The sequence below is a fragment of the Brachyhypopomus gauderio genome, chromosome 3 (genome assembly GCF_052324685.1).
Source record: "Brachyhypopomus gauderio isolate BG-103 chromosome 3, BGAUD_0.2, whole genome shotgun sequence".
Taxonomy (NCBI): domain Eukaryota; kingdom Metazoa; phylum Chordata; class Actinopteri; order Gymnotiformes; family Hypopomidae; genus Brachyhypopomus; species Brachyhypopomus gauderio.
In genome coordinates, this window is record NC_135213.1 from 8,065,911 (window position 1) to 8,091,746 (window position 25,836).

General features: G+C 46.6%; 1 protein-coding gene across 2 annotated transcripts in view; it reads right to left on the reverse strand.

Annotated features, from left to right (window-relative positions):
- The window catches only part of atrnl1b (attractin-like 1b), an 83,568-nt gene that overhangs the window by 55,473 nt on the left and 2,259 nt on the right, over positions 1–25,836 (reverse strand). The window contains exons 2-19 of one of the 2 annotated variants that reach the window (XM_076999256.1): positions 19,220–19,303; positions 18,853–18,966; positions 18,607–18,735; positions 18,215–18,423; positions 17,471–17,645; positions 17,294–17,381; positions 16,099–16,354; positions 15,243–15,426; positions 14,607–14,761; positions 14,357–14,441; positions 13,692–13,903; positions 12,898–13,016; positions 12,645–12,777; positions 9,833–10,020; positions 9,409–9,622; positions 9,060–9,242; positions 2,949–3,167; positions 2,728–2,865 (exon numbers count right to left, since the gene is read on the reverse strand). In XM_076999256.1, the coding sequence (XP_076855371.1) occupies positions 2,728–2,865; positions 2,949–3,167; positions 9,060–9,242; positions 9,409–9,622; positions 9,833–10,020; positions 12,645–12,777; positions 12,898–13,016; positions 13,692–13,903; positions 14,357–14,441; positions 14,607–14,761; positions 15,243–15,426; positions 16,099–16,354; positions 17,294–17,381; positions 17,471–17,645; positions 18,215–18,423; positions 18,607–18,735; positions 18,853–18,966; positions 19,220–19,303 (2,885 nt within the window). Of the gene's footprint in view, positions 1–2,727; positions 2,866–2,948; positions 3,168–9,059; positions 9,264–9,408; positions 9,623–9,832; positions 10,021–12,644; positions 12,778–12,897; positions 13,017–13,691; positions 13,904–14,356; positions 14,442–14,606; positions 14,762–15,242; positions 15,427–16,098; positions 16,355–17,293; positions 17,382–17,470; positions 17,646–18,214; positions 18,424–18,606; positions 18,736–18,852; positions 18,967–19,219; positions 19,304–25,836 lie in introns of both variants that reach the window. The other variant, XM_076999255.1, reaches the window with a different exon arrangement.

The following is a 25,836-nucleotide window of genomic DNA, read 5'->3' on the forward strand; positions in this document are numbered from 1 at the left end:
ACGAGAGAAAACTGCAAAAGCACACTGCTGAGACAAAAAAAAGTTGTGTAATCATTTCTAGAAACAAGGCACGGAGAGACCTATATGTACACTGCTCAGTTAGTCATTCATACACTGCGACTGATGCCGTGTGATTTTCACAATTCACAAGAACACGGAGAAAAGCGCTGCTAGAAAAGACAGGTGGGAATATCCCATCAGTGACGCTGTCACGAGGAGTGAGACGATGCAGGAAGTGTGCGCTGTGATGCGGGGTGTATTCAGGGCAAATCTCGTTAACCTCGTTAAAATCTCGTTAAAACCGCTAGACAAAGATGCGTAGCAGGAAACACGGTAAACCAAAGCAAAGCAGACGTCACTACAGTGATCCACAACGCAAGACAAAGGCGAGAGGTGTAAGAAACACGGGTAGATATGGGACAAAGAGACCGGAGCTGTAAAAGAAGTGGGTGGTGCAGACATTTAAGGGTGGGGATACCCAAAACACAAGCAAAGCTCCACGGAACCTCCGTCACGCCGAAGGGGGAGTCAGAGACGTGTGGAAGGGGCACGGGTCTGGTGGGTATGACGTGGAATACATTCGTGTAAAGTGTAAGGCATGTCAAAAGTGAATTGCAAGCAAAAAGTAACAGCACGATGACTCGAGCGCACGAGGTACGACGCAAACACAAAGTGCCCCCCTCTCCCAATAACAGAAGCATCCGCTAAAAGGAGCCATTAGCTGCTTCACTTTCTACTGCTGTTTCATGTGACATGAAGAGCTCGCAATCGAAAGACATCATAGATGATTCACATCAGGAAAATCTGAGAAAGACATTATATTAAATGTTTTTACATTCCTGAGAACGTTTAAAATATATTTAAGATTGACTACATGAGATTATGCTGAATTTTATTATTTTTTTGCACATCCATTCTAATAAAAAAAAATAAAAGGGGAAAAAACACCTTGATTTGTTCTGCCATTTTCCAATTGCAAAACAAATTGAAGTAAAAACATTTAAAGATTTTTTTTTTTTGCCAGTCCTAACTGTGACTGCCAAATACATTGCAAATCCTGGCATTACTGTCAAGATTTATATAAGAATATGTTCCAAACATCCAACAGCTCCAAACATTCAAATGCCCTTTAATACAACCATTCTACTCTACCCAAAGTTGGGAAGGTCACTTTACAATGTATTTCATTACAGATGAATACACATAAAAAATGTATCCCAATCCTAAGGATCAATATACTAAAGCAATGTAATCCCATTACTTTCCAGTACTTTGGGGTTACTTTGACCAATTAGCTGCCAAGGAGTTTTAAAACTCTACGGTGCCAGTGTGGCCATCAATACGTTACCACAAGGCCCTGTATTATCTTTGTACAGACTCAAACAGCTCAGCACACGTGTCAGTGCTGTCCATATAAACATGTGCCTTGCCCAGCAGTCCAGTACTGATGCTACTGGTCCACTACTGGCTCCTGCAGTGTAAACACCCTACATAGGAATGCTTATCACCATTTTTAAACACTATAATGTAATCAGTACTCTATAAAATCTAATCATCTAAATCAATAATCAATCTTTTTTGTAATGCCTTTTGTTCTTAACTAATCCTAACTCTACATTAAATTACCTCTTATTCTAGTCCTCTGTTCTTAACTAATCCTAACTCTACTTTAATTACTTCTTATTGAAGTCTTCTGTTCTTAACTAATCCTAACTCTACTTTAATTGCCTCTTATTCAAGTCTTATATTCTTAACTAATCCTAACTCTACTTTAATGACCTCTTATTCAAGTCTTCTGTTCTTAACTAATCCTAACTCTACTTCAATTTTTCTGTTACACCACTTAAGGTGGAAAATAAATAAAAGAAAGTCAGCTTTACCTTTATGAACCCAACGATCTTTATTTTAAATGGTAAGAAACAGAAACCTGATCCCGTTTTAGCTACCACTTTTTCTATTTAAACGAAAGAATTGCATGTTACAATAAATTAAAAACTTGCCTTCACATCTTCTAGTTGCCATAGCAGCTAATATGAACGACTGCAGTAACAAACAGTTTTCCAGCTGCTGCTACTGTGTGTCAGAATGTGAGGAGCGATATTCACACCAGCAGCAGACATAACAGAACAAACTCCTCACGCCCCTAATCTACACCAGTCACATGAAAGGCCTGAATTACACTCAAACTGGCCAATATTTGGGAGGTGCATGTCTCCCCATTCCATTGTTACCTTGCTGGTTCAGATTTATTTAAATCCAAATATAAGTCACTGTCATAGTGGCAGAATTTCTCAGATTAACTGTATACCCAAATCAGTGGAACACACACTTGTCTAAATGTTTCAGATGATAATATCACAGTGGGAATATTAACATTGCAGCCCACCACCGTGCTGTCCCTGTGTCTGCACGGGTCCAGCTACTTCCTCTGTGGTGAGGCCGTGTTAGGTGGCGTGTGCAAATGTCAGCCGGCGGGCTCTGACGGAAGCGCCGGTCCACGGCGAAGCCGCAGAGCCCCGTTCCGCATGAGGAGAACCAGCGCTCACCTGCCACACACAGCTTCTGCCTCACCACCTCACCCTCAGGCAGCCCCGTGTGTGTGTGTGTGTGTGTGTGTGTGTGTGTGTGTGTGTGTGTGTGTGTAACAATCGGGTTTGGTGGTATTGCTGCGTTATCTACCAGAGTCTCGTGACGCCCTCTGCTGGCTGAACGTGGTAAAGCACTGACCTTGGCACTTTCCTCCGTTGGTGGGGTCCCCGTGATAACCGGGCATGCAGGTGTCGCAGTGTGGGCCAGTGGTGAGGTTCCGGCACTGCTCACACACGCTGCCGTTCACACACGTGCTGTGACCGTTGCACTGGCACGCTGCAGCAGTAAAGAAGACCACTGTCAGCGCTGGACAAACCACAAACTTACACATGAATGGTGGAGTGGGGGGGGTGTTTTACCAGGGCACTGGATGAAGGCCCATTCGTAGCCCTTCTCCTTGGGGCAGAGGGCAGTGTCCAGCACCATGTCCTGGCTGTGTTTGGGCAGGTTCTTCATGGGCCCGCGGTAGGAGCCCTCCACACACTGCCCTCGACCCGTGTTGCTGGGATCCCCACACCAGCCACAGTCTGGCTGGTCCAAACAATGAGCACACGTCCGCAAACCAGAGCAGTTCTGTGCTGTATAGAGAGAGAGAGAGAGAGAGAGAGAGAGAGAGAGAGAGAGAGAGAGAGAGAGAGAGAGAGAGAGAGAGAGAGAGAGAGAGAGAGAGAGAGAGAGAATGAACGAAAGAACAGCAGAGAACAAAAATAATTGTAAGTGGTGAGAAATAATAATTGGTTAAAACATCCCGAGCTGACACTACCAGTGTGATAGAGGTTAGTAACCCATCCTGCTGTTTTGCAGTGTTGATTAGGCTAACGGGGCGAACAGCCTTAAGGACTGGGCCTCACCGTCTCCATGCTGGACCCTTTACACTAGTCGATTTGTGTCGTGTGTGTTGTGGCATCTCCTGCAACACGTCACCTGTGCCTGTAAACCACCACGATGATCATGGCAACATTACATCAGCCATGGAAAAGGTGAGGAAAAACTCACAAAACAGAAAGCTAGGAAAACAATAATTTTCCTTTTAGCACCAAGCATTTTTAATTACAGCAGCCAGGGTCCCATCAATAATAACGATCTAACTCACTATTACAAACTAGCCATTTGTGGCTGTAGAGACAACACATGACGAATCGGGGTGAGCTAGGAGTGGCGATAAACTATTACTTTCTGTCCTAGAAATCATTCTGGTGTGTCACAAAATAAAAATTCGGTGCAGCTGAGACACAGACACTTTCAAAAATGCCCCGTTGCTCGTCGTGTATTAAAAAGGGCGGTGCTAAGAAGACGCGTCTCAAAACGGCCCCTACACCAGCAACCCCTCCTCCTGTCCTCCTCATCTGAAACCATGACCACATGCAGGTCCAGACAACAGCTGATTCACATGGCACCAGGGAGACGGAGAGAGAGGGAGAGAGAGAGAGAGAGAGAGAGACAGAGAGAGAGACAGAGACGAAGCTAAACTATGACAATCAACAAGGACAAAAAAAGCGAATGCACTTCTGCACAACCTTCAGCGCAGCGTGGACAAGTGCTTTTGCTTTTCATCCTTGCGGTTTACTGCCAGATGGTCCGCTTTCACCTCCCACTGTCCTTGCTGTCTGCGTGTGGCAGATGTAACCTGCGTCCACACGTCCGTCAAGGAGGGACACTTACAGGGTGTCCACATACAAATCCAACTAGCTCAGGGAACAGAGTTTCTTCAAATCCCAGAGAAGCATCAGAGGACAGTACAAGGCTCGTGCATGATGCAGTTATAGAGCGAGTTACAGTCCTGAAATACACAGTCCAAAACACCGCCCTCGTCCATAAATAACGTACGAAAAGGCATTGTTGCGATATAGGGTTTGCAAATGTATAAAAATGGAAAAGGCACATCTCGGGACTAAAATGTTAAACATCAAGAAAGTGATTTAGGCTACAGTGCACCATTATGCCAACAATCCTCACCGCGTCGGCTTTTATCAGATATAGTACTGTCACAACACACCCTGCAGAGACGTCCAACCTCACTTATCCAAGATTGTCCTGACAAAGTGCCTTCAAGGCACCAGAGGAGAAGTGACACACAAATATTAAAAGGGGCAGAGCCACGGGCCGGAGCAGAGGAGAGCAGTGCCAAATAACCGTCATTCTACACGACGGGCGGATACATTTTGGTGACAAAAATGTTTTCCAGTCAGGCAGATTTACAGACTCACACCACCCACTTCTGGCTGAGAGATTTTAATTCATTTTCCATCAGACTGAGCATAATGGCAATTTTATCAGTGAATGGAAGGACTGTCACACACACGCACAATCCATGTGTCAGTGTGTCCACAATGAAATTGTCTCCCTGCCTCTGAGAATAGGAAATATGAGACATCGGGGGTTCGACTTGAGCCACCCTCGACAACAAAGGGCTTCCAATATCTCCACCATCTGAATGTCTGGGATTACTGTGCAAAGGTGAGTGAGCAGTGGCCGCTCTGTGCTACATACGGAGCTGCCTGGAGAGACTCGCCGAGATCCACCACACTGTGCAGGAGCAGTTTGTGAGAAAAAGCCACTGGGACTTAAGCACTAGTTGCTTATTTAAAGAAATTTTGAAATTATTATTCAAAAGTGGTTTGCATAAGGTCATGGTTATATCAAGGTCATCGATGAAAAAGGATAATTTACCATTTAGGTTTCATTTCAGTAACTATTAAAACTTTTTAGTAGTTAGGAGATACTTAGCGTTTTGTGGGATTCAAGTCAGTAAGAACTTTTACATAGACACTTTAAAAAAGAGAAATGAACTTAAAGAAAAAGAGGAGAAAGGAGAAGTTTGAATTATTATAGCACCTCTCTCACACCAAAAGAACCACAGCAAAAAATAAATAAAAAATACAAAAGAGCTTCTGTATATGGCAATAATTTGCTCTGAAAGTGGGCAGTTACATGAAGCCGGTGTAATCGGGAGAAAACAGGAGTACTTTGTACAGTCTGATTTTCTTTGTGTCTAATTAGCAAAGCTGATGAATTTTGGCTGTACTGCAATTTATCGAGTGATTGAACAGGAAGACCAGAAAATAAGTAATTAGAGTAATTTAGATGTGCTGAATGCATGGATTCCTGAGTCAAGAAAACAGGCAGGAGCGCAGATGAGCAACATTACACAGATGGAAGAACGCCATCTCGGTTCAAGGTGGTGAGATGCGTTTGGAAGGAGAGAGTCAACAGTAATACGGTTTTTTTTACAAACGGCCTCTGGAGGAGCACAGAAGTTGTGAAATCGCTGTTCTTAGAAAGAGCAGCTTTGGACCTCACCTACCTGATCTCGGTTCTAAAAGTTTCATCAGCACAGAAAATAAACCGTGGACTACGTAGCTGAATAACAGAGCAAACAGGAAGCACTGACATCACAGGAGATCTTAATATAGCACCCTGTGGAACACCGGATGAAGCCCAGATCCCCTCTGTGGATCACTGAACAGTCTAAGAAGGGCAGTGTCTGTCCTATGGCAAGAGATTAAAAACTAAAACTAAATGTATTCTCTTCGAGTCACTCTATTGTTGATTTAATCCTGCGTTTTACATCTGGATTCATGGCTTCATGATCCAGGCTCTATCAAGTTTTAGACAAGTCAGATTCCTGATACAACTTGGAATCTCCTGGCCCCTGAAATCACTGCAAGCTGTCTAAGCAACAAAGTAGCCAGACATCATTATTCTCGTCATACTGGAACGCCATTTGGCCTCTATGCAGCAGAAAACAGTGTGAATGTATCATGAAGGGGGATAGCAAGTCTGTTATTCTCTGTGAAAAATTCTCATTGGTATTCTTAGAATACCTACAAGAATAACATTTTACTGAAGTTCACTATCTGCATAATTGAACTGATGTACTTTAGAAATGATTTAGAAGTTATGTAACTAACCCTTCTTTCCAAGCTTATGCACTAACGTCCTCTGAAATTCCTTTTAATCTGTGCATGTGCATCTGTGCTGACCTCGAGGATAATTGTAAAAAGCTGAATAGAACAGAGCTTTTTACAATTATCTTCGAGGTCATCATACCAGAGGGTCGCATGCTTTTTTCATTAATGGTCCTGACCGGTTTAAATAAACCATATGTTCAGCAAAGATATGGTAATGTGAAATAATATTTATAATTAAGTAATATAATTATGTGTTATGACAAACGAAAAACATCACTTTTCAGGTACCATTCATCGAAAAATCTCCATCATTTGTAAAGAGCTCACAGTCTTTACCTCGCAATTCTCCATGGGCTTCTTTCAAAAAGTAAGAAAGAAATTAAAAATCCATAATCAAGCTGCCTTGTTTGCGAGTTTCCATGTTTAAATAGCCAGGGGTGATAGTGGGAAAAATTCCTGAGCCTGAACTTTTTCTGAGCGGGGGGGGGGGGGGGGGGGGGGGGGGTTGTGGAGTGTTAGTGTACCATATTTAGAATATTTAATAATTAATCAATAAGTCAGGTAATCATTATAGTGAAATCAAAAACTAATTTCTATTAATATTCTGAGAAAATGCTGTAACCTAAAGATTTAGATTAGACACAATATGTTAAAAACAGGCATGATTAATAATTTATTCATTACTGTTAGTAAATTATAGGATACCTGACAACTCAAAGAAATTATGCAAATAAAGTTTAAAAGAATTACAAGTATTATGATTATAGTTAGTTTTAATATATAAAATATTTAATAAATATTTTGTGTTGGTTTATTAGGACATACATTTTGTGCTTTTGTTCATGTATTACACCTTACGCCGTAAGGCGGCCATGATGAACCAGATCATCTGGTCACCTGTACCGGCTCAAAAAAAAAAACACTCTTATATTTCTGATAAAAATTAAACTTAATCAGAATAAAGATAAAATAGTGAATTTATCTTGTATCGACCTCTGAAGCTCTTCCGATGTCTGAAATACAGGCGGTCTCTGGGTTACGACGTTGATCCGTCGTAAATCGATTTTCGGTGTAAATCGGAACATACGTACATACTGTACGTAAATAACGTACTATACGCAGTTATCCTAAAGCTAGCCTTTTGGCAAATACCTTTATCCATAGCTGCGCACCTAATCCTGACGCCGCGCACACCAAACACCAAGTTCCGTTTACGACGCAGAACCACTTAGGTCCAAAGAGGCTTTATACAGTAAATGGGAGATGTGTAGTAACCACGAAAAATCGTAACTTGGGAACCTCGTAAGGATCATAAGGATCATATTTCGGTCTCAAAACAGATAGCATGCGCGCGCGTGTGGTTTATCATTATTGACGGATTTTTCCCCCCCTCAAATTTTTTTTTCCTCGCGGACACGTCGGTACGCCGGAATTCCGGCGTGGCGCCTGAAAACTATCAGGCCTGAATAGCGGATGTAACGATGCTCCCCTACTGATGCTCTGTCTGCCGACGGTGACTTTGTAAACGACCTTTGTTTAGGTTAATGCTATTCTTGTTTTGAGCGTGCCTCTGTGTTTCGGTTTGTTGCCACACCTCCCTCAGGTGGGGAGTTCTGTGCCTCTTTTGCTACAACAGTGGGTTATATTACATTTATCTTAGATAAACCCATCTGCTGGTCGTTGTGGATGTTGCCTTCTTTTGTTGGACCTCGGTTTTGTGCGCTTAAACTCTGCGGTTGGAGACTCACATTTGCTTCCTCCTATTTTCCGGCACTTTCTTTGTGCCCGACAGCCAAGGGGGAAATTTAGTTCTTTGGGCAGATAAATGTAAATAATAATTGCACGTGGTGGGTCAGTATGGACCCAGGCTGTTTTTGCTAATGAGAAGATCACAGAGGAGCATTAATCCGAGCTCTTCAGATGCAGGTCACAGTGAAATCAACAGCTCACACGTTCGCTCCTCTCTTGTAAACACAGGTCCTCCTAGATGTGTTTCCACCTGGAACCCTTCTGAGGAACCACAGAACCAGTCAGAGCCCAAAACAGTGCTACACCTCCCTCCCTAGTGCAGGCGGGGACGAGCTCCGCAGTGGTATCAGTCATTGTCTGGGCTACGCTCCCAACCCAGGAGAGGTCTCTTCTGCACAAAACCCATGATATACACACACACACGCACACACACACGCACACACACACACAGACACACACGCACACACACACGCACACACACACACACACACACACACACACACACACACACACACACACACACACACACACCGTATCGCTCCAGCACTGGGGCCATGGCTCTTCCCTCTGAACACATTTACAGCCAGTCTTACTTCAGGCATCATCAAACAGCAGCAACAAGCTGCGTAGACAGTGATGACTGCCACCTCCCTCGCTCCCATGGGAGAAAAAAAAAATCCCACTCTCCATTCTACAATACACTTATCTTCTCTGTTCTCTTTCAGACTCTCGCCGCAATACACACACGCCATCACTCACTCCTCACAGACAGACGGAGAGAGAGAGAGATACGGGCGAGCGGGTACTCACACGCACACTCGTTGGTCTGCCACTCCAGGCACTGGCCGTAGGGGAAGGAGATGACGTAGGCGTTGGAGTCCACGCAGCGCCGGGTGCTCCCGCACCACATGCACTCGGTGGCCTGGCTGGTGCAGTTCTCACAGCTGGCGTGGAGCGAGCACGGCGTCTTGCACGGCCGCGCGCTCCGGCTCTCTGCGGAGTCAGTATTTTGACCTGTGAGTCGGGACGGGCCCATAGGTCGAAATGGTGAGGCACGGCTTCACATGCACAGTGTGGTTTTTGCAACCGTGTTCTGGTGATTGGGGGGGAGAGGAGGAAATAAGTGGTAAACTCAAAGCAAAACAGGACGCTGACTCACCCACTGCTTTCTCGCAGATGAGGCCATCGGTGTTGGCGTTGCAGGGGTTGGCCCTCAGGCCCGAGACCTGGGCCTTCTCCAGGTAAGCACAGAAGCCCGAGTCATTGGGCTCTCCTGGCAGCCACTGCAGGGAGGTGTTGGTGAAGGGGGAGTTGTCCTCCCAGCCCCAGTAGGACACGTTAATCTTCCTCAGGCCCACCCAAGGGGAGAGTTTCTGCAGAGCACACACACTCACGAGGTCAGGGCCCGTGACGGGGACGTCACACGAAGGTCCTCGCATGACTGCACACACTGCGGAGGAACACCTGGGGCGTGCAACAGGTGTATCTCACCCCCCCCCCCCCCCTCAACACTTGCACCCTCAACCCTGTTGGACTTTAGCATTGGATGAGGTGGTTCCGTGTACGCTGACCCGCACACGCACCTTCTCCTGCTGCTGGTACTTCTGCAGTTCTCCCAGTATGAAGTCCAGCTGCTTGTCAGTGGAGAGGGAGGCGATGATGCCGCCCAGGTTCTTGCAGTAGTGGCGGGCGTTGTCGTAGCTCTCTCGGCTGGAGTTGATTCGCAGACAGGCCTCGCCCACGTGGCTCCAGCCTTCACCGCACTGCTTGGCTGCACGCAGGTCAGAGAGCGGCAGGCGACCGGCAGTGAGATTTTTACACCGAGCTCGGTTCAGATCACTTAAAGCCATCGGTTTACTCTGGTGCCCTCTTGAGAGGCTTTGCTGCAGGCCAGGCTCTCCACAAAAGAAAGCGCTTCCATCAAAAAAGATTGTCAAACCGAAATCAAATTCAAAAAGACTTTGAATGAGCTAATTTGCTAATTCAAGCTGAGTGGTCAACAGAATGAATAGCGATAAATTCTCAAAGTGCACCAACAAATTTAACCACTGCATAAATTTAAAGGAAAATGTAGGAAGAGCTTTAAGATTCTTCACTTGAAGAGCCTCTTTAGTGAGGAGCTGGGCTTGCTAGCACCACTCAAGGGATTTTATGGAGGAAATCAGAGGAGCACAAAAGCTCAGTGCAGTTCAGAGATCCCAACTACTGCGCTAAAGCAGTAACACCAATCAGCTCAAGTTGTTCAAGCTGTTAGTCAGCAGAGACCCAGTCTGCAGCAGGAGCCAAACAAGCGCTTGACCCACTTCAGAGAGAGAGACAGAGAGAGAGAGAGAGACACACAGAGACAGAGAGACAGACAGGCAGAAAGAGAGACAGAGAAAGACAGGCAGAAAGACAGAGAGAGAGAAAAAAGGGAGACAGGCAGACAGACAGAGAGAGAAAGAGAGAGAGAGACAGACAGACAGAGAGAGAGACTGTCATGTGCTGCAAAAACAGAAATACAACACAAACAGAATACCAACAATTCCTATGAGCCCAGTGAGGCATAAAATCTGAATTATGTATCAGAAACTGGCATCACTTTTCTTATCAAATAAAATATCGAGAAAGATTTTCTTCTACCTGCCAGAAATCATTGCAAACATACACTGCTTATTTTCAGAAGACCCAGAACAATCCGCAAATACATCACAACAAATATCATTTTCTGGTACGTGTCAACTGTGGAGTTCATCAAGTGAGTAGATCACAGTTAAACATCCCCCAGCTTCTGTCTGCTGGCACTGAGATGTTAAAGGATTCCCAGCAAACGATGACAAAAGAGCAACAGTGGCATTGTCCCTTCAACACCCCGCCAATCTTACCAGGGAGGGCGTGGCATTGTCCCTTCAACACCCTGCCAATCTTACCAGGGAGGGCGTGGCATTGTCCCTTCAACACCCTGCCAATCTTACCAGGGAGGGCGTGGCATTGTCCCTTCAACACCCCGCCAATCTTACCAGGGAGGGCGTGGCATTGTCCCTTCAACACCCCGCCAATCTTACCAGGGAGGGCGTGGCATTGTCCCTTCAACACCCTGCCAATCTTACCAGGGAGGGCGTGGCATTGTCCCTTCAACACCCTGCCAATCTTACCAGGGAGGGCGTGGCATTGTCCCTTCAACACCCCGCCAATCTTACCAGGGAGGGCGTGGCATTGTCCCTTCAACACCCTGCCAATCTTACCAGGGAGGGCGTGGCATTGTCCCTTCAACACCCCGCCAATCTTACCAGGGAGGGCGTGGCATTGTCCCTCCAACACCCTGCCAATCTTACCAGGGAGGGCGTGGCATCGTCCCTCCAACACCCCGCCAATCTTACCAGGGAGGGCGTGGCATTGTCCCTCCAACACCCCGCCAATCTTACCAGGGAGGGCGTGGCATTGTCCCTTCAACACCCTGCCAATCTTACCAGGGAGGGCGTGGCATTGTCCCTTCAACACCCTGCCAATCTTACCAGGGAGGGGCGTGGCATTGTCCCTTCAACACCCTGCCAATCTTACCAGGGAGGGCGTGGCATTGTCCCTTCAACACCCTGCCAATCTTACCAGGGAGGGCGTGGCATTGTCCCTTCAACACCCCGCCAATCTTACCAGGGAGGGCGTGGCATTGTCCCTTCAACACCCCGCCAATCTTACCAGGGAGGGCGTGGCATTGTCCCTTCAACACCCCGCCAATCTTACCAGGGAGGGCGTGGCATTGTCCCTTCAACACCCCGCCAATCTTACCAGGGAGGGCGTGGCATTGTCCCTTCAACACCCCGCCAATCTTACCAGGGAGGGCGTGGCATTGTCCCTTCAACACCCTGCCAATCTTACCAGGGAGGGCGTGGCATTGTCCCTTCAACACCCCGCCAATCTTACCAGGGAGGGCGTGGCATCGTCCCTCCAACACCCCGCCAATCTTACCAGGGAGGGCGTGGCATCGTCCCTCCAACACCCCGCCAATCTTACCAGGGAGGGCGTGGCATTGTCCCTTCAACACCCTGCCAATCTTACCAGGGAGGGCGTGGCATTGTCCCTTCAACACCCCGCCAATCTTACCAGGGAGGGCGTGGCATTGTCCCTTCAACACCCCGCCAATCTTACCAGGGAGGGCGTGGCATTGTCCCTTCAACACCCCGCCAATCTTACCAGGGAGGGCGTGGCATTGTCCCTTCAACACCCCGCCAATCTTACCAGGGAGGGCGTGGCATTGTCCCTTCAACACCCCGCCAATCTTACCAGGGAGGGCGTGGCATTGTCCCTTCAACACCCCGCCAATCTTACCAGGGAGGGCGTGGCATTGTCCCTTCAACACCCCGCCAATCTTACCAGGGAGGGCGTGGCATTGTCCCTTCAACACCCCGCCAATCTTACCAGGGAGGGCGTGGCATTCGTGCTGCTGGTGGTCCCACTGGCAGTTGAGGTTTAAGGAGCAGCTCTTGCAGTTGGCCAGTTTGCTGCAGATCTGCTCATTTCTGATGGAGCATTTAGTGAAGTTTGTCACACCCTGCAAAACCAGAGCAGAGCCACAATGACTGAATTAACACGAAAGACACTGAACCCACATTAGCGTACTGCACAGCGATAATAAGGGAGGGTCTTTGGCGCCCTCTGCAGGACCACTTACAGCAGTGCAGTTGCTGAGGGCCGAGATACATTTCTTCTCGTCACACCACTGGCAGCCGTTGGTGTTGGCGGTGCAGCTGGTGCAGTCGGAGAAGCGGTGACACCTCTCGTCCACGGTAGCTGCAGGACAATAGAGCGGGACAGGGTCAAAGAGACGGAGGCAAGAAGATGGTGATAGAAAGTGAGGGAACGAGGGTTTGAGGCAAAAAAAAACAAAAAAAAAAAACTAGCATCTAATTGCCGTCAAAGAAGCCAGGCAACCTCAAGTAACTTCAGAGCTGAGCTGTGAGCAAATGTCCAAAGGCCCATCAGTGTCTCGGAAGACCAAAGACAGCGAGTCTTAAATATTCAGCACTTCAAACCCTTTACTTCCTTCTCCATTAACGTTCGAGTGCCAGCCTTCCAGCAACTGTTCTTCAGAAAGACTCTTTTTAAAAGGTCTCCGCTTTCCTCAGACACAAGGACAATACCAGCAGGAAGTGTTATTTGTAGATGGTTCGATTTTCAAATTAAAACAAGCGGCACAGCTTAGCACCAACGAAGGCGAACGTGAATATGATGCTCGTGCTCAGTAACAAGTACACGTGGATCCATAGCTGTATCATACGATAAAAAACAAAGCCGATAAATCACGGAGAGCTTTGCTCCATCTTTGTTGGGATTCAGTAGGTACAACACAACGGCCCAGGCTCCGCACCGCTGTGAGGCCCACGTGGGTCGAGCCAGAGCCCTGCGTGGGCTGTGGTGCGGGTGTGGGGAGCCCCAGCTGGGAGCAGGCGTGTTGGGGGCACCTACCGGGCTTGTCTGGGCAGAAGGCAGCAGGTACCACTCCACCGGAGAAGCCAGGCTCCCAGGAGACGCAGCGGGAGCGCCTCCACATACAGCGCACCCCCGGGCCTGCCGCCTCACACCGCTCCTGGTCCTGGAAGGCCCGGCAGCTGGGCGGCCTGTAGATCAGCACGTCGTTCAGAAGCACACTGGAAAAGCCCCCAAACACATACATGGACCTGGGCGGGGAGGGAGAGGAAGCCATGGTAAGTTAAAGTTACACACACACACACACACACTCACTCACACACACACACACACACACACACACACACACACACACACACGAACTTGTGTGCATGTACATGCATTCTAGAAATGGGAAATGCTAAATGGGAAAAGCAAACAAAATCAAAGAAACCAATGTTATATTTTGTCTTTAGTGTAACCAAAATCAAATCATAAATGTGTCCCTTCAATCAATATCTGGGGTTTCACCAAAAGCACACACAGGACAACAAATACATTTTATTTTCCCCAATATAGTACTCCAATATAGTCCAACTGATCAAAGTACACACCTGTGTGTGTGTGTGTGTGTGTGAGAAAGTCAGAGAGAGAGAGTGAGAGAGAGAGAGAGCGAGAGCGAGAGAGAGAATACGAGACCCAGGCATTATCACTCAGTTACTAACCCATTGCTGGTGACAGCAGTATGTCCAAAGCGATTAACATCTCTGTGCAGGTTGGGCCTGGGGAGAACCTTCCACTCATCACATGCTGTGGAAAACAACCATCTCTCAAAACCAGGGCAAACACTGCAGGCACTATTAAACATGTTGGATGTAGGAGGAGGAGGAGAAAGCCCTTCTACTGCTAACCAATCACATTCCACTTAGGGCCAGAGGGCACCAACACCATAAAGCCAACAGAGGTAATACATACCAATGTCATACGCCAGGAAGTCGGCGGAGAAGCACTTGGCACCATTGCTAAGCGATGTGTCGTTGTGAGTGTTCCCCCCGAAAATGAGCAGAGTGCCGGCCAGCAGCACGGCGGAGTGGAGGTATCGTGGGTAAGAGCTCTCCCTCAGGATAGTCCTGCAACACAGGCCACAAACCAAACCTCTCAACGCACACACTGCACCCAATAATGTCCGACTTTAAAAGGAACGCACCGATGGAAGACAGAGTGGCATCCTCGTTAGCCTCAGATCGGTCTTTATAACGGCTTCACATTCTCCTCAGTTCACCCTTTCTGAAGTCTACGGTCATCCGATAACCGATGAGACAGGACTCCAATAAAGAAACGGTAATGGATGTTCTGAACGACGGCTGTAAACGCATCCGTGATGACGCGTTCTTTGATGCCAAATGGAATTCCTACATCTAAAAACTTTGGTCTTTAACTCACTGGGTAAAAAGAAAACTTCTACAGTTTGTTATACAACTGCCTGCTACACACATCAACTGGCCTACGTGCTCAACTAGAGGAGAACGTGACCAACGGACCACGTCTACAATTCCAGCGCTGTCACACGAGACAGAAGAAAGTGTGTGTGTTGATGTGACGGTCGCTCACCACGTGCGGGTCTGTACTTCATAGTGGTACAGGTCGTCCACCAGGCTGTACTTGTTAGCAGGGAGAGACTTGTAGCCTCCGTGGACGTAGATGCTCCTGCTTGCGCTGTCGTACACGCTGCTGTGGCCGTAGCCTCCCTGCACCGTGGCCCCCTTGGTCTCCGGGATCAGCCACGTGTTTGTTCCTGCGGACCAGGAGGAGATTCATGACACTTTAACACAGGGGAGGAATATGGGGTGTGTGAGAGAGAGAGATGTGTTGCAATGCTACCACTCTGTTCAGAGTTGTTTTGTATCATGTATATTCATTGGCTCACCTGTGGCACTTCGGTTGAAAGGTTCAGTCATTTGTAAAGATCGCTCTCTCTCTCTCTCTCTCTCTCTCTCTCTCTCTCTCTCACTCCTCTCTCTCTCTCTCTCTCTCTCTCTCTCTCTCTCTCTCTCTCCTCTCTCTCTCTCTCTCTCTCTCTCTCTCTCTCTCTCTCTCTCTCTCTCTCTCTCTCTCTCTCTCTCTCTCTCTTTTTTTTTTTTTTTTTTTTAGTGTGACATACAAAGCATTTTTACCCTAACCAAGAAGAGCTGAGGAACCTCTCAGAAGACCAGACACTAGGCTTCCTGCTTCCTCCATGAACCAATACCTCCATCTACTGTCCATCTCATATAATTGCACTCAGTCCCCACTAAACTCATTAACTCCCAGCGGTCATCCTCATAATCACGTCTATCAGAAGTGGTGATTTTAAATAACTCGACCCTTCCGATAGAGAATAAACCAACGCCACAAATCGGCACTGATCTGCACCGAGATTCCCTCTGGGCCCAGAAAGACGACGCCCGCGGCCCCCGTGTTCACTCACTCATGTTGTACTCCTGCACGTTGCTCATGTAGCTGTAGATGGAGGAGTAGCCGAACACCACCACCATCACCGCCTCTCCGGAATCCAGCTCGGCCACGTGTGCCGAGTGGCCCTCCACGGCGTAGATCTGTCCGTGGGCCGGCGTGCTGGGCACCCGCCTCCCCCACGTCTTGCTCGGTATGTTAAAGACCCACAGCTCGTCCGTTACGTTGCCCGAGCCCGTCTCCAGCTTCCCGCCGAACATGTAGAGGTCGTCCTGCCGAGATGAAGCGATGAGGGTTATTTGTGGAGGAAGATGAGGGGTTGGTAGACATCTTTATAACTTATTAAAAACGCGTCTGGGTATCGACTGCTGAGGAATATTGTTTAAAATTTGATGGAGGGAACGGAAAGACGTGAGGAGATGGGTCTGAGGGTTCTCCTGGAACCTTTGAAGTCTACAGATGAGCAATGTCCAACCTCAGGAGCACAAGCTAAGCACGCAGACAGAGGTGTGCCAGGAGAGCCGTAGCTGTGGCACGCCCCACTTTAACCATCCTTCTCCCCTTACTCACGCCATTTTTAAGGCCCATATCAGTATTCTGGAAATAAAACCCAAAAGGTCTAGCCCAACTCCCCCAGTGTACACTACAGCATTATTACACTGCCAGTGCTCAGGGGCACTTTTTTTTTTAAGGTGAGAGAGTGATTCACACAGCATTCATGAGTTTGCTTGCATACAAAATATACAACGCGTTGACTCGTGTTTACTCTGCACCCTGCTCCCTCCCAAATAGAAAGCTGTTCTTTCATTTTGTGTGCGTGCGGAACCTTCCGGCTTGTTCCGGACTCCTCCTGTGCTCCTGTGTTTTCACTGCAACAACACCGCCATGAGGCATCAGCCAATCAGAGTGTATTGGACTTCTGACAAAATTCTGGGGCTTGCTTCATCATGGTTGGAGAAAGTCAACAGCTGTTGTTCGGAGACGTGAGTCTGGGCGAGAGCTCGGTAAACACCAGTGAGCTCGTGTGGATTGTGTGCATGATAGCAAAAGAAATACGTGAACGCTGCGTGAACTGAGGTTTCCATTATCGGCAGTAAAATAATGAAAAAGTCAATCCAAACCCATATACAGGTTGCCATTTAAATAGCTCTTATTCAGTTTATTCCACACGTTAGAGTCACCCCTCACACAGGTTTCGAGAGTCCAGTCACCTGGTAGTGTGTGAGGGAGTGTCCATATCTCGACAGAGGCCCACTACTGCTGGTCACCGTGTTCCAAGTGCCGCTGTCCAGATTGTAACTGCAGGGACGCAGAAAAAAAGATAATTATTAAATGTTTCATAAGAAATCACCACCGTCACCACCGTTAACGAGCAAATCCATACTCACTTGAGGATCATCTGAAAGTTGCTGTAGTTAAATGTATATCCACCCACAACCCACATGACCTTCTCCTGCACCACTGCTTTATGAGACGCCCTGCCTAAAGACGTCCCGAAGGGCTTCACTGTGGGCATGACCCAGTAGGACTCGGTAGAGGGCACCGTCAGAGAGCAATCTGGACCTGAGACAGCCAGAAGGCAGGAATAGAAAGCATGAGAGCGGGTTAAGACATCTGGCATACCCGATCCGTAATCCCAGGGTGACGGGAGCCTCGTGCCAACTCCCGTGTGCCAACTCCCCATGACGAATCGGACATCTTGTAAACATGCTTCCTGTTCTATCATTACCCATATCCCTTCCCATAAGACCGTAATGTGAGGGAGCTACGGAATCCCTTCTGCACCGGCCCTCACAGGAATGTTCTAGAAGGATTAAGTGGGGCTTTGCCACACTATTGAACTGTTATCATCATGAGACAGTGTAATGTGCTCACAGGAGGGGGAGGGAGGGGGGTGTTGCAGTGTTGCAGGGGCATGCATCACTGCTTCATCACCAGCAGGGGGAGCCAGAAATCAGACTGCTGCTCATTTAAAAGGAGGGGGGGGGGGGGGGGGGGGGGGGGTAGCTTTCACATTTTCTCTCATGCTTATTGTTCTAGACAGAGCTTGAGGAGAGCAGTGGAGTGGAGAGGCTGAGTGAGACGAGGAGAGACGGGGTGAGACGAGGAGAGACGGTGAGAGACTACAGTACCCTGCCAGCTGTCGTTGCACACACACAGCTTTTCCCCGGTGAGGTCGCAGTAGCCGTGGTCCGGGCTGCCACAGTTGTTCCTGCAGTAAGGGATGTGGCAGGCCTCACCCTTCCAGTACTTATCACACTCGCAGTACACGCGGCTGGCGATGGAGTTGGACGTGGTGCACTTCCCATGGCCCGAGCAGTTATTGGGGCAGGAGTTTATCCTAGGAGAGACGTAACGGATATTAAGACTAAAAAAGGCAAATAGAAACAGAAAGGGGTAAAGAGCAAAACTGCAGAACATTAGGAGACAAGCCTGCGATTGTGAGAGTGAAACGATGTGTGGGGAGGGATGGGGTTGATTAAGAGCTGTTGACCCGGCCGCCCCGGTGAAGAGCGCTACTCACGAGTAGAAGATCTCAAATCCGGTGAGGTTGTAGGCAGCGTCGCTGAAGAAGTGGAGGAGTGCATAGCCGGAGTTGGTCTCCACTTCAGGGACGGTCTCGTTCCCGGGAACCTCTGGGACGATGAGACCACTGCACACCGGATGCATTTGAACACGTCAGAAGACAAGGGGTCAGGTTTCGCTGTGTAAAACAGCAGCCGCATGCGTTTAGCTCAAACGTGAACGCAGCACTGGCGACACGGCTCACCTGAACACGGCTACCAGAGGAGCGTAAATGGAGTCCCCGTCGTAGACGTACATGTGGTCCCAGCTACATTCGGTCGCAAAGTGGTTGAAGCGTAATCTCAGCACCGCATTTGGGCTGCAAGTCAAGAAGCGAACATCTTACTATTTCAAACGTCGGTTGGTATTAGGTTGAATTGCAATGGAATTTTTTGCGCCAAGCTCAGAGGCTTGCGGCCCGTGGCACACGTTTCCTGATAACGGAGTATGGATAATTACAGCCTGTGGGGCCCGCTGCAGAGCCTCTAAATAGACGGTGGACAGGAGGAAGTAGCATGTAGAAGTAGATGTGGCAGGTGAAGCATGCGGGGGATTGAGACGAGGACACTTACTAGCCCTCGATCAGCCAAGTGCACTTGGTCTTGTACTTGTAGTTGATGGGGCCATCTGTTAGGTACCCCGATGGCTCGGTCAACCTGAAAGACAAACATCTCGGTTGAGAGCTCGGAGGACAAACGTGGCCTGGGCCTGCGGGAAGAGCGGAGAGGGCTGTCCGCGACGCGGCCAGGAGAAGGCGGCGAGTGTCTGGTGCACGCCGGTGCGTTTCAAAGACACTTGTATGCTGCGAGTTAGGCGCTAGCTTCCGCGGTTATTCATGACCAGATGGACGCGAGCTTGTGTGGGAACGAGCCTGGGATGATTCACCGCAGCATGGACGGAACGGGGGACGTGGCCAATTGGCTCGCGTCCCCCCCCACGCTGCACCAGTGGGAGATGACAGTGGCGTGACAGAGTTTAGTTGTGTGTTGCATCACCGTGGACTGCGCTGCCCAAGGCCTGCAGGCTGGATTGTTTGCTCAAAGAAGGCCCCATTGTCTGATGTCAGCTCAAGAGGACGAGTCTTAATAAACAATGACATCAACGTTCTGGAGATGCGCTTTTTTTGTTACTGAACGCTGCTCAGATGGTCAAGTGTTCCAAGAGATGAATTCTGAATGGAACTGAAGACATCTCCCTCCCCTGCGTTCACTTCAGTTGTCAACTGGTGAACTGGCTGATTAAACACCAGCCATTTTTAGATCATTTGTACTGGCTGGTTTATTTTTTAAAGTAATCGTTGTATTTATTATTGATTTATTACAGCATCAGATGACCTTTCTTTCAAGTTTAGTTTTTGACTGTGAATATTTGCTACATTTATTTACTTAAAATAAGTGTACTGCAGACAGACATGTCCATTTACCTTTGTTAAGTTCATGTGTTCAAGTTCATCTATAATTGAATTATTGCATTTTATAATCTGCAAAAACATGTATACATCAACCACCCTCCTCTCTAAAAACGAGTATTGGCAATTGAAAACCCTTATCAGTCGAACAATAGTATATTTGTGTATTCTACTGGTAATCTACTGGTGATTCCTAAAAGCCGATTAAAGATTGGCGAGAGTGCTTTTAGCCACTATGGCCCAAAGCTCTGGAACTCTCTGCCTGAAGGGCTCAGAGGCATTTCATCCCTGCATAGCTTCAAGAAGAGTCTCAAAACCTTCCTGTTTAGGTCTGCTTTTAGTTAAGAAACTATAAATCTTATTTACTTTTATTACATTATTTTATTGTGTTTGTTTCCTTTTTATCTAATTTCTTTTAATATTTTCCTTATCTTTGCTTCCTTTTAATGTTTCTTTTTTTATTCTGTAAAGCACTTTGAGTTGCATTTATGTATGAAAGGTGCTATACAAATAAAGATTATTATTATTATTATTATTATTTGGGCTGCCAGTTCTCTCCGTCAGAGAGATAAGCCACCTCCACACCCTAGTTGAGATGATCATGAAATACAGACACCTACACATTCAACTGGTCCCTGAGCAGCACAGCTTACACTACAGGAAGTACAATGTGCACTGGCAATCACAGTAAAGTGTAAATTAACAGCAAGGTAAATGAAAACACAAATTACACAGCCAAGAAGAGGCAGATGTCATATGAGCACAACACTGAATTCTGTTTAAAAAACAAAAGCAAAGGCTGGATTTTTTTCTTCACCCTTACGTGTCACTTTTCACTCAACACTAGACACAGCATATGAACATAAAAATGTGTCATTTAGAAGAGAGAAAACACGGCAAAACAAAAGTAAAATAAAAATCGAATCCACCATGGTCTAAATGTAAAAACAAGCTGCCCTTGAGTCTCTGGTGTATAAGCAGTAAACATGCTGCCCTGCTGTCTGCTTGGTCTATATACTTGATGTCTATAATCAGGCAGAGAGATTTTGGAGAGCGGTGAAAGACCATAATCAAGTCTTGCCACTTCCTCTCGCCTGCATGACAGGGAGGGCACATTATCCTAGCTGGGCTGAGAGAGCACTCAAAGAAAAACAGACTTTCTGAAGAATGCGGCTAGACGCACGGCGTCCACAGAGCGGGAGTGCGACGAGAACGAGGGGAACTTTGGGTCTACGGTTCAATTATTCACCACGTCTCCATTAATGTTTCATAAGTCACTTTCGCTGTACTCGTGTGCACCGGAGAGGCCCTACGTCCGCCCCGGCAGCTCTAGGCCCATTACCGTACGAGGTTCCGCTCGGCCGAGCTCCAAGGAGGTCTTCGGGCCGGGGCGCGAGGGAGCCGCACAGAGACGCGTGTGCCAACGTGGGCCGGAGCTAGAACACAGCCTGGCTCTTGTGTTTGGTGTTGATGATGTCAGGAAGAAGGTCAAGACAACAGACTCTGGTTATGCCCCCCCAGTTATATCCACACTGGTAAGATATGGACTGTAGAGCTAAATTCCTAAAATCGGATTGTGGCACAGACCTAGAATTCCATCTTACTAGATGAAAACAAGACAAGAACATCGCCTCATGAACAAACTGGTACATTCTGTTCAAACCCAACTGATCTGATTAACTTTACTTAACCTCCAAATAAGCAGAGAAAGAAAAAAAAAAATACGTACATCCTAAACTTCAATTTCAATTAAAGCTGTTTTTTTTCGCATGTGATTCACACACTTCTGTGCAGCTCCATCTAAGCTGCTGTAATCACCTCCATCGCTGGAGAGAGGGTGGGTGAGTGGGAGGATCCTTAAGGCATGAATCAGGGCTCTCGGCTCCTAGGAGGTCTGGACTGAGGCCTGGTCCAAAAACACCACCATCAATCGTGAAGAAGAAGAAAAATGGTCCTATTGCCTCCAGACACCAAGAAGGAAATCTTGCTGATGTGCCATCACTTCACACCTGAAAGGGCTCCATCTGAGCCAAAGCAAACCCTGTTAACAGCCTCTATATGACCCCATGTTTCAGACGCTAAACAGGACGAAAGGTTTGAACATGAACACAGTGGCGGACCGAAAATCTGTCTTCAGAAGAAAAGGGAAAAAAAGAAGAATTGCATTCAAGTGTCCACCATACAATGAAGCACAACATTGCTGTTTATTTTATACATTTGTGTCTCTTTATCCAATAAGAGTAGCATGTAAGTATAGACCTGTCTGCACTTACAAAGCCCATCAGAGGCACATCAGCCTAAAAACTACAGTGGTCATGACATTTGGCTTAGCTTAACCCAAATAGCAGGCCTGTTTACCTTAGCCAGTAACCGACACGCTAGGGCATGTCTGATTACTCAACACCTCACGCACATACACAAACACACGCACAACAACATGTTGTGGTGTTGAAACTACTGCACACTTAGCTAAATGGTTTCCCGAATTATATACATCACTAGCAAAACAAATTCATCTAAATTTAGAATTTGATAATGTCAATGTTTGCAATGATTTAATCGAGAACTTCACTCTTGACGAACAAAACGTCGGTATATTATTAAATGGTTCAAATGAGCAATGGGCACGAAATACAGGAAAAGGTTTTTACAGAGGACCTCCAGAAAATATCCTTCTTGATTAACCATGACAAAATAAAAGGTTTTCAGCGCTTGTCATGTGGCACACCGACAGCCACAGAAGTAGAACAGTGCTGCTGTAAATTGCCTGTGCTTTTGAGAAATCACTTCAGGAGACAGTCTGCAATAAAAGGGAACTATCCAAGTACGTGAAAAACTATTTAGGTGGCTTCATCATGACACGACACAAAGCACAACAGACAGACAACAAATTCTCTGGGCAAGACTGAGGCTTTGAAATCCCACACACACACACACACACACAACTTCTTGTTAAAGCTAAAGAATAAGGCTGAAGGCTAAGGCTGAAATCATCTTAAAAGCAAAAGGTTGAAAAACAAGAGTGATCATGAGTATCAGAGACACTTCGGTCCATGGGAAGGATGTAAAAGAGGTTTTCTCTGAGTAATTTATAATCTTATTAGAAGATCCAAGAACCTCAGATCTAATGTACATTTGCATGTAAGAGATCTTGGGCCATTATAATTAACACATTCTTTGTTATCTGGGGTAACACATGTTTTCAATTTTAAAAGCTGCAAAAACCGGCTTGCTATGCACTTATGTAGCTATTACGTAGTATAGAAAATTGAGAAGGATCCAAGATTGCAGTGTAGTATAGAACTTCCTCCTCCAAACACACTCCCATGGAATAATGTATGAAATTTTGCAGCACCTCAGCATTCAAGGAAGAACTTCTTAGTTTTGTCTGGACATTATAGTCTTGAGGCCATCCCATGTTTAGTCTGACTCCTATTTAGTTTGGCATAAAGCTGGCAATATCACTATAATGCATCATCATTGTGGCACATTTTGGCATTTAAAATATGGGTATTCAGGAGAGGACTTCTAGATCACTTTCTAAAAAATTTTTCAAATATAGAATATAGAACTGATTGGACCAATTATGAAGACCGATGATGACCTGCTGTCTCATTATATGGTAAGAACTAGGGTACCTTTCTAAATGGAATAGAGTTCAACACTTTTCCATTCTCAGTTTCAATCTCTCTTCCCAATTTTGAAATATACTATTGAGAATAGAGATGTGAACTAATCTATGGACTTATGAATTTGCACCAACAATACTGCGAGAAAGTTTTTCAAAATTATAATTAAAACCAGAGTTACACTATAAATATTAAAAAAGGATGTAAACAACAGTCAATAAATAACACACTGATTAAATGACTTAAATGATTATTTCAAGTATTGTAGCAATAATGCACACTAAAAAGAAAATTTCACCAAGCTTTATTTGTGAAGTCATATGTTGTCAATCAGAATTAGAAAAATATTTGTGACTTCATACTATGCATTAAGAGTGCATCAGTCTTTAATTCCTCACTGTACACAGCTTTAAAGGGCACCGTCCTTAGACAGACAGAATGGGAGTGCCTCAGTCATCTCTTTCCATCGTTGATGCTTTGATCACATTTTTTTGTTAAGAGATACAGATGAGTAAGGTTGTACAAACTGAGTGGGACACACTGCATGGTTCCTTCAGATAAGCTGGATTAAGGTCGCATCACCTCTCAAAGTGCTAATCAATGCCCAACAAAGTTTATAGATAACTGATTGGAGAACTATCTGACTGTGCATAGCCATTCATTTCACATTACTCAAGGCAATGCGTTTTTAAAATGTCACACATGAGATAGACCCTAGAGTAGAGACATGTGGTATTATAGGCCAATCAGCAAAGTGAGTTATATATTGTGTTCCAACTTAATAAACTTCATTAAATTGTGATATGCAGGTTCATCCTCTACAGTGAAAATGTCTAACATACACTCACCGGCCACTTTATTAGGTACATCTTACTAATACCGGGTTGGACCTCCTTTTGCCTTCAGAACCGCCTTAATCCTTCATGGCATAGATTCAACACGGTACTGGAAACATTCCTCAGAGAGTCTGGTCCATGTTGACGTGATAGCATCACGCAGTTGCTGCAGATGTGTCTGCTGCACATCTATGATGTGAATCTCCCGTTCCACCACATCCCAAAGACGCTCTATTGGATTGAGATCTGGTGACTGTGGATGCCATGTAAGTTCAGTGAACTCATTGTCGTTTTCAAGAACCCAGTCTGAGATAACTTAGCTTAATGACATGGCGCGGTACCCTGCTGGAAGTAGCCATCAGAAGATGGGTACACTGTGGTCATAAAGGGATGGAAATGGTCAGCAACAATTCTCAGGTAGGCTGTAGGCGTTGACACGATGCTCAATTGGTACTAATGGGCCCAAAGTGTGCCAGGAAAATACCCCCCCCCCCCACCCTTGCACCATTACAACCAGCCTGAACCGTTGATACAAGGCAGGATGAATCCATGCTTTCATGTTGTTGACACCAAATTCTGACCCCACCATCCGAACGTCACAGCAGAAATCGAGACTTGTCAGACCAGGCAACGTTTTTCCGGTCTTCTATTGTTCAATTTTGGTGAGCCTGTGTGAATTGTAGCTTCAGTTTCCTGTTCTTAGCTGACAGGAGTGGCACCCGGTGTGGTCTTCTGCTGCTGTAGCCCATCCACCTCAAGGTTCGATGTGTTTCAGAGATGCTCTTCTGCATGCCTCAGTTGAGTTACTGTTGCCGTTCTATCAGCTCAAACCAGTCTGGCCATTCTCCTCTGACCTCTGGCATCAACAAGGCATTTGTGCCCACAGAACTGCTACTCACTGGATATTCGCTTTTTTCGAACCATTCTCTGTAAACCCTAGAGATGGTTGTGCGTGAAAATCCCAGTAGATCAGCAGTTTCTGAAATACTCAGACCAGCCCGTCTGGCACCAACAACCACGCCACGTTCACAGTCACTTTAATCACCTTTCTTCCCCATTCTGATGCTCGGTTTGAACTGCAGCAGATCGTCTTGGCCATGTCTACATGTCTAAATGCATTGAGTTGCTGCCATGTGATTGGCTGATTCGACACTTGCATTAATGGGCAGGTGGACAGGTGTACCTAACGAAGTGGCCAGTGAGAGTACTTCTGCCAGTCTGCCCACCTGTACAAGTAACTTATCATTTTCATCTAAATGCAATCTTAGTTGCAAGGTATAATTGGGCACAATGTTATAGCACTGAAAATATGTAAT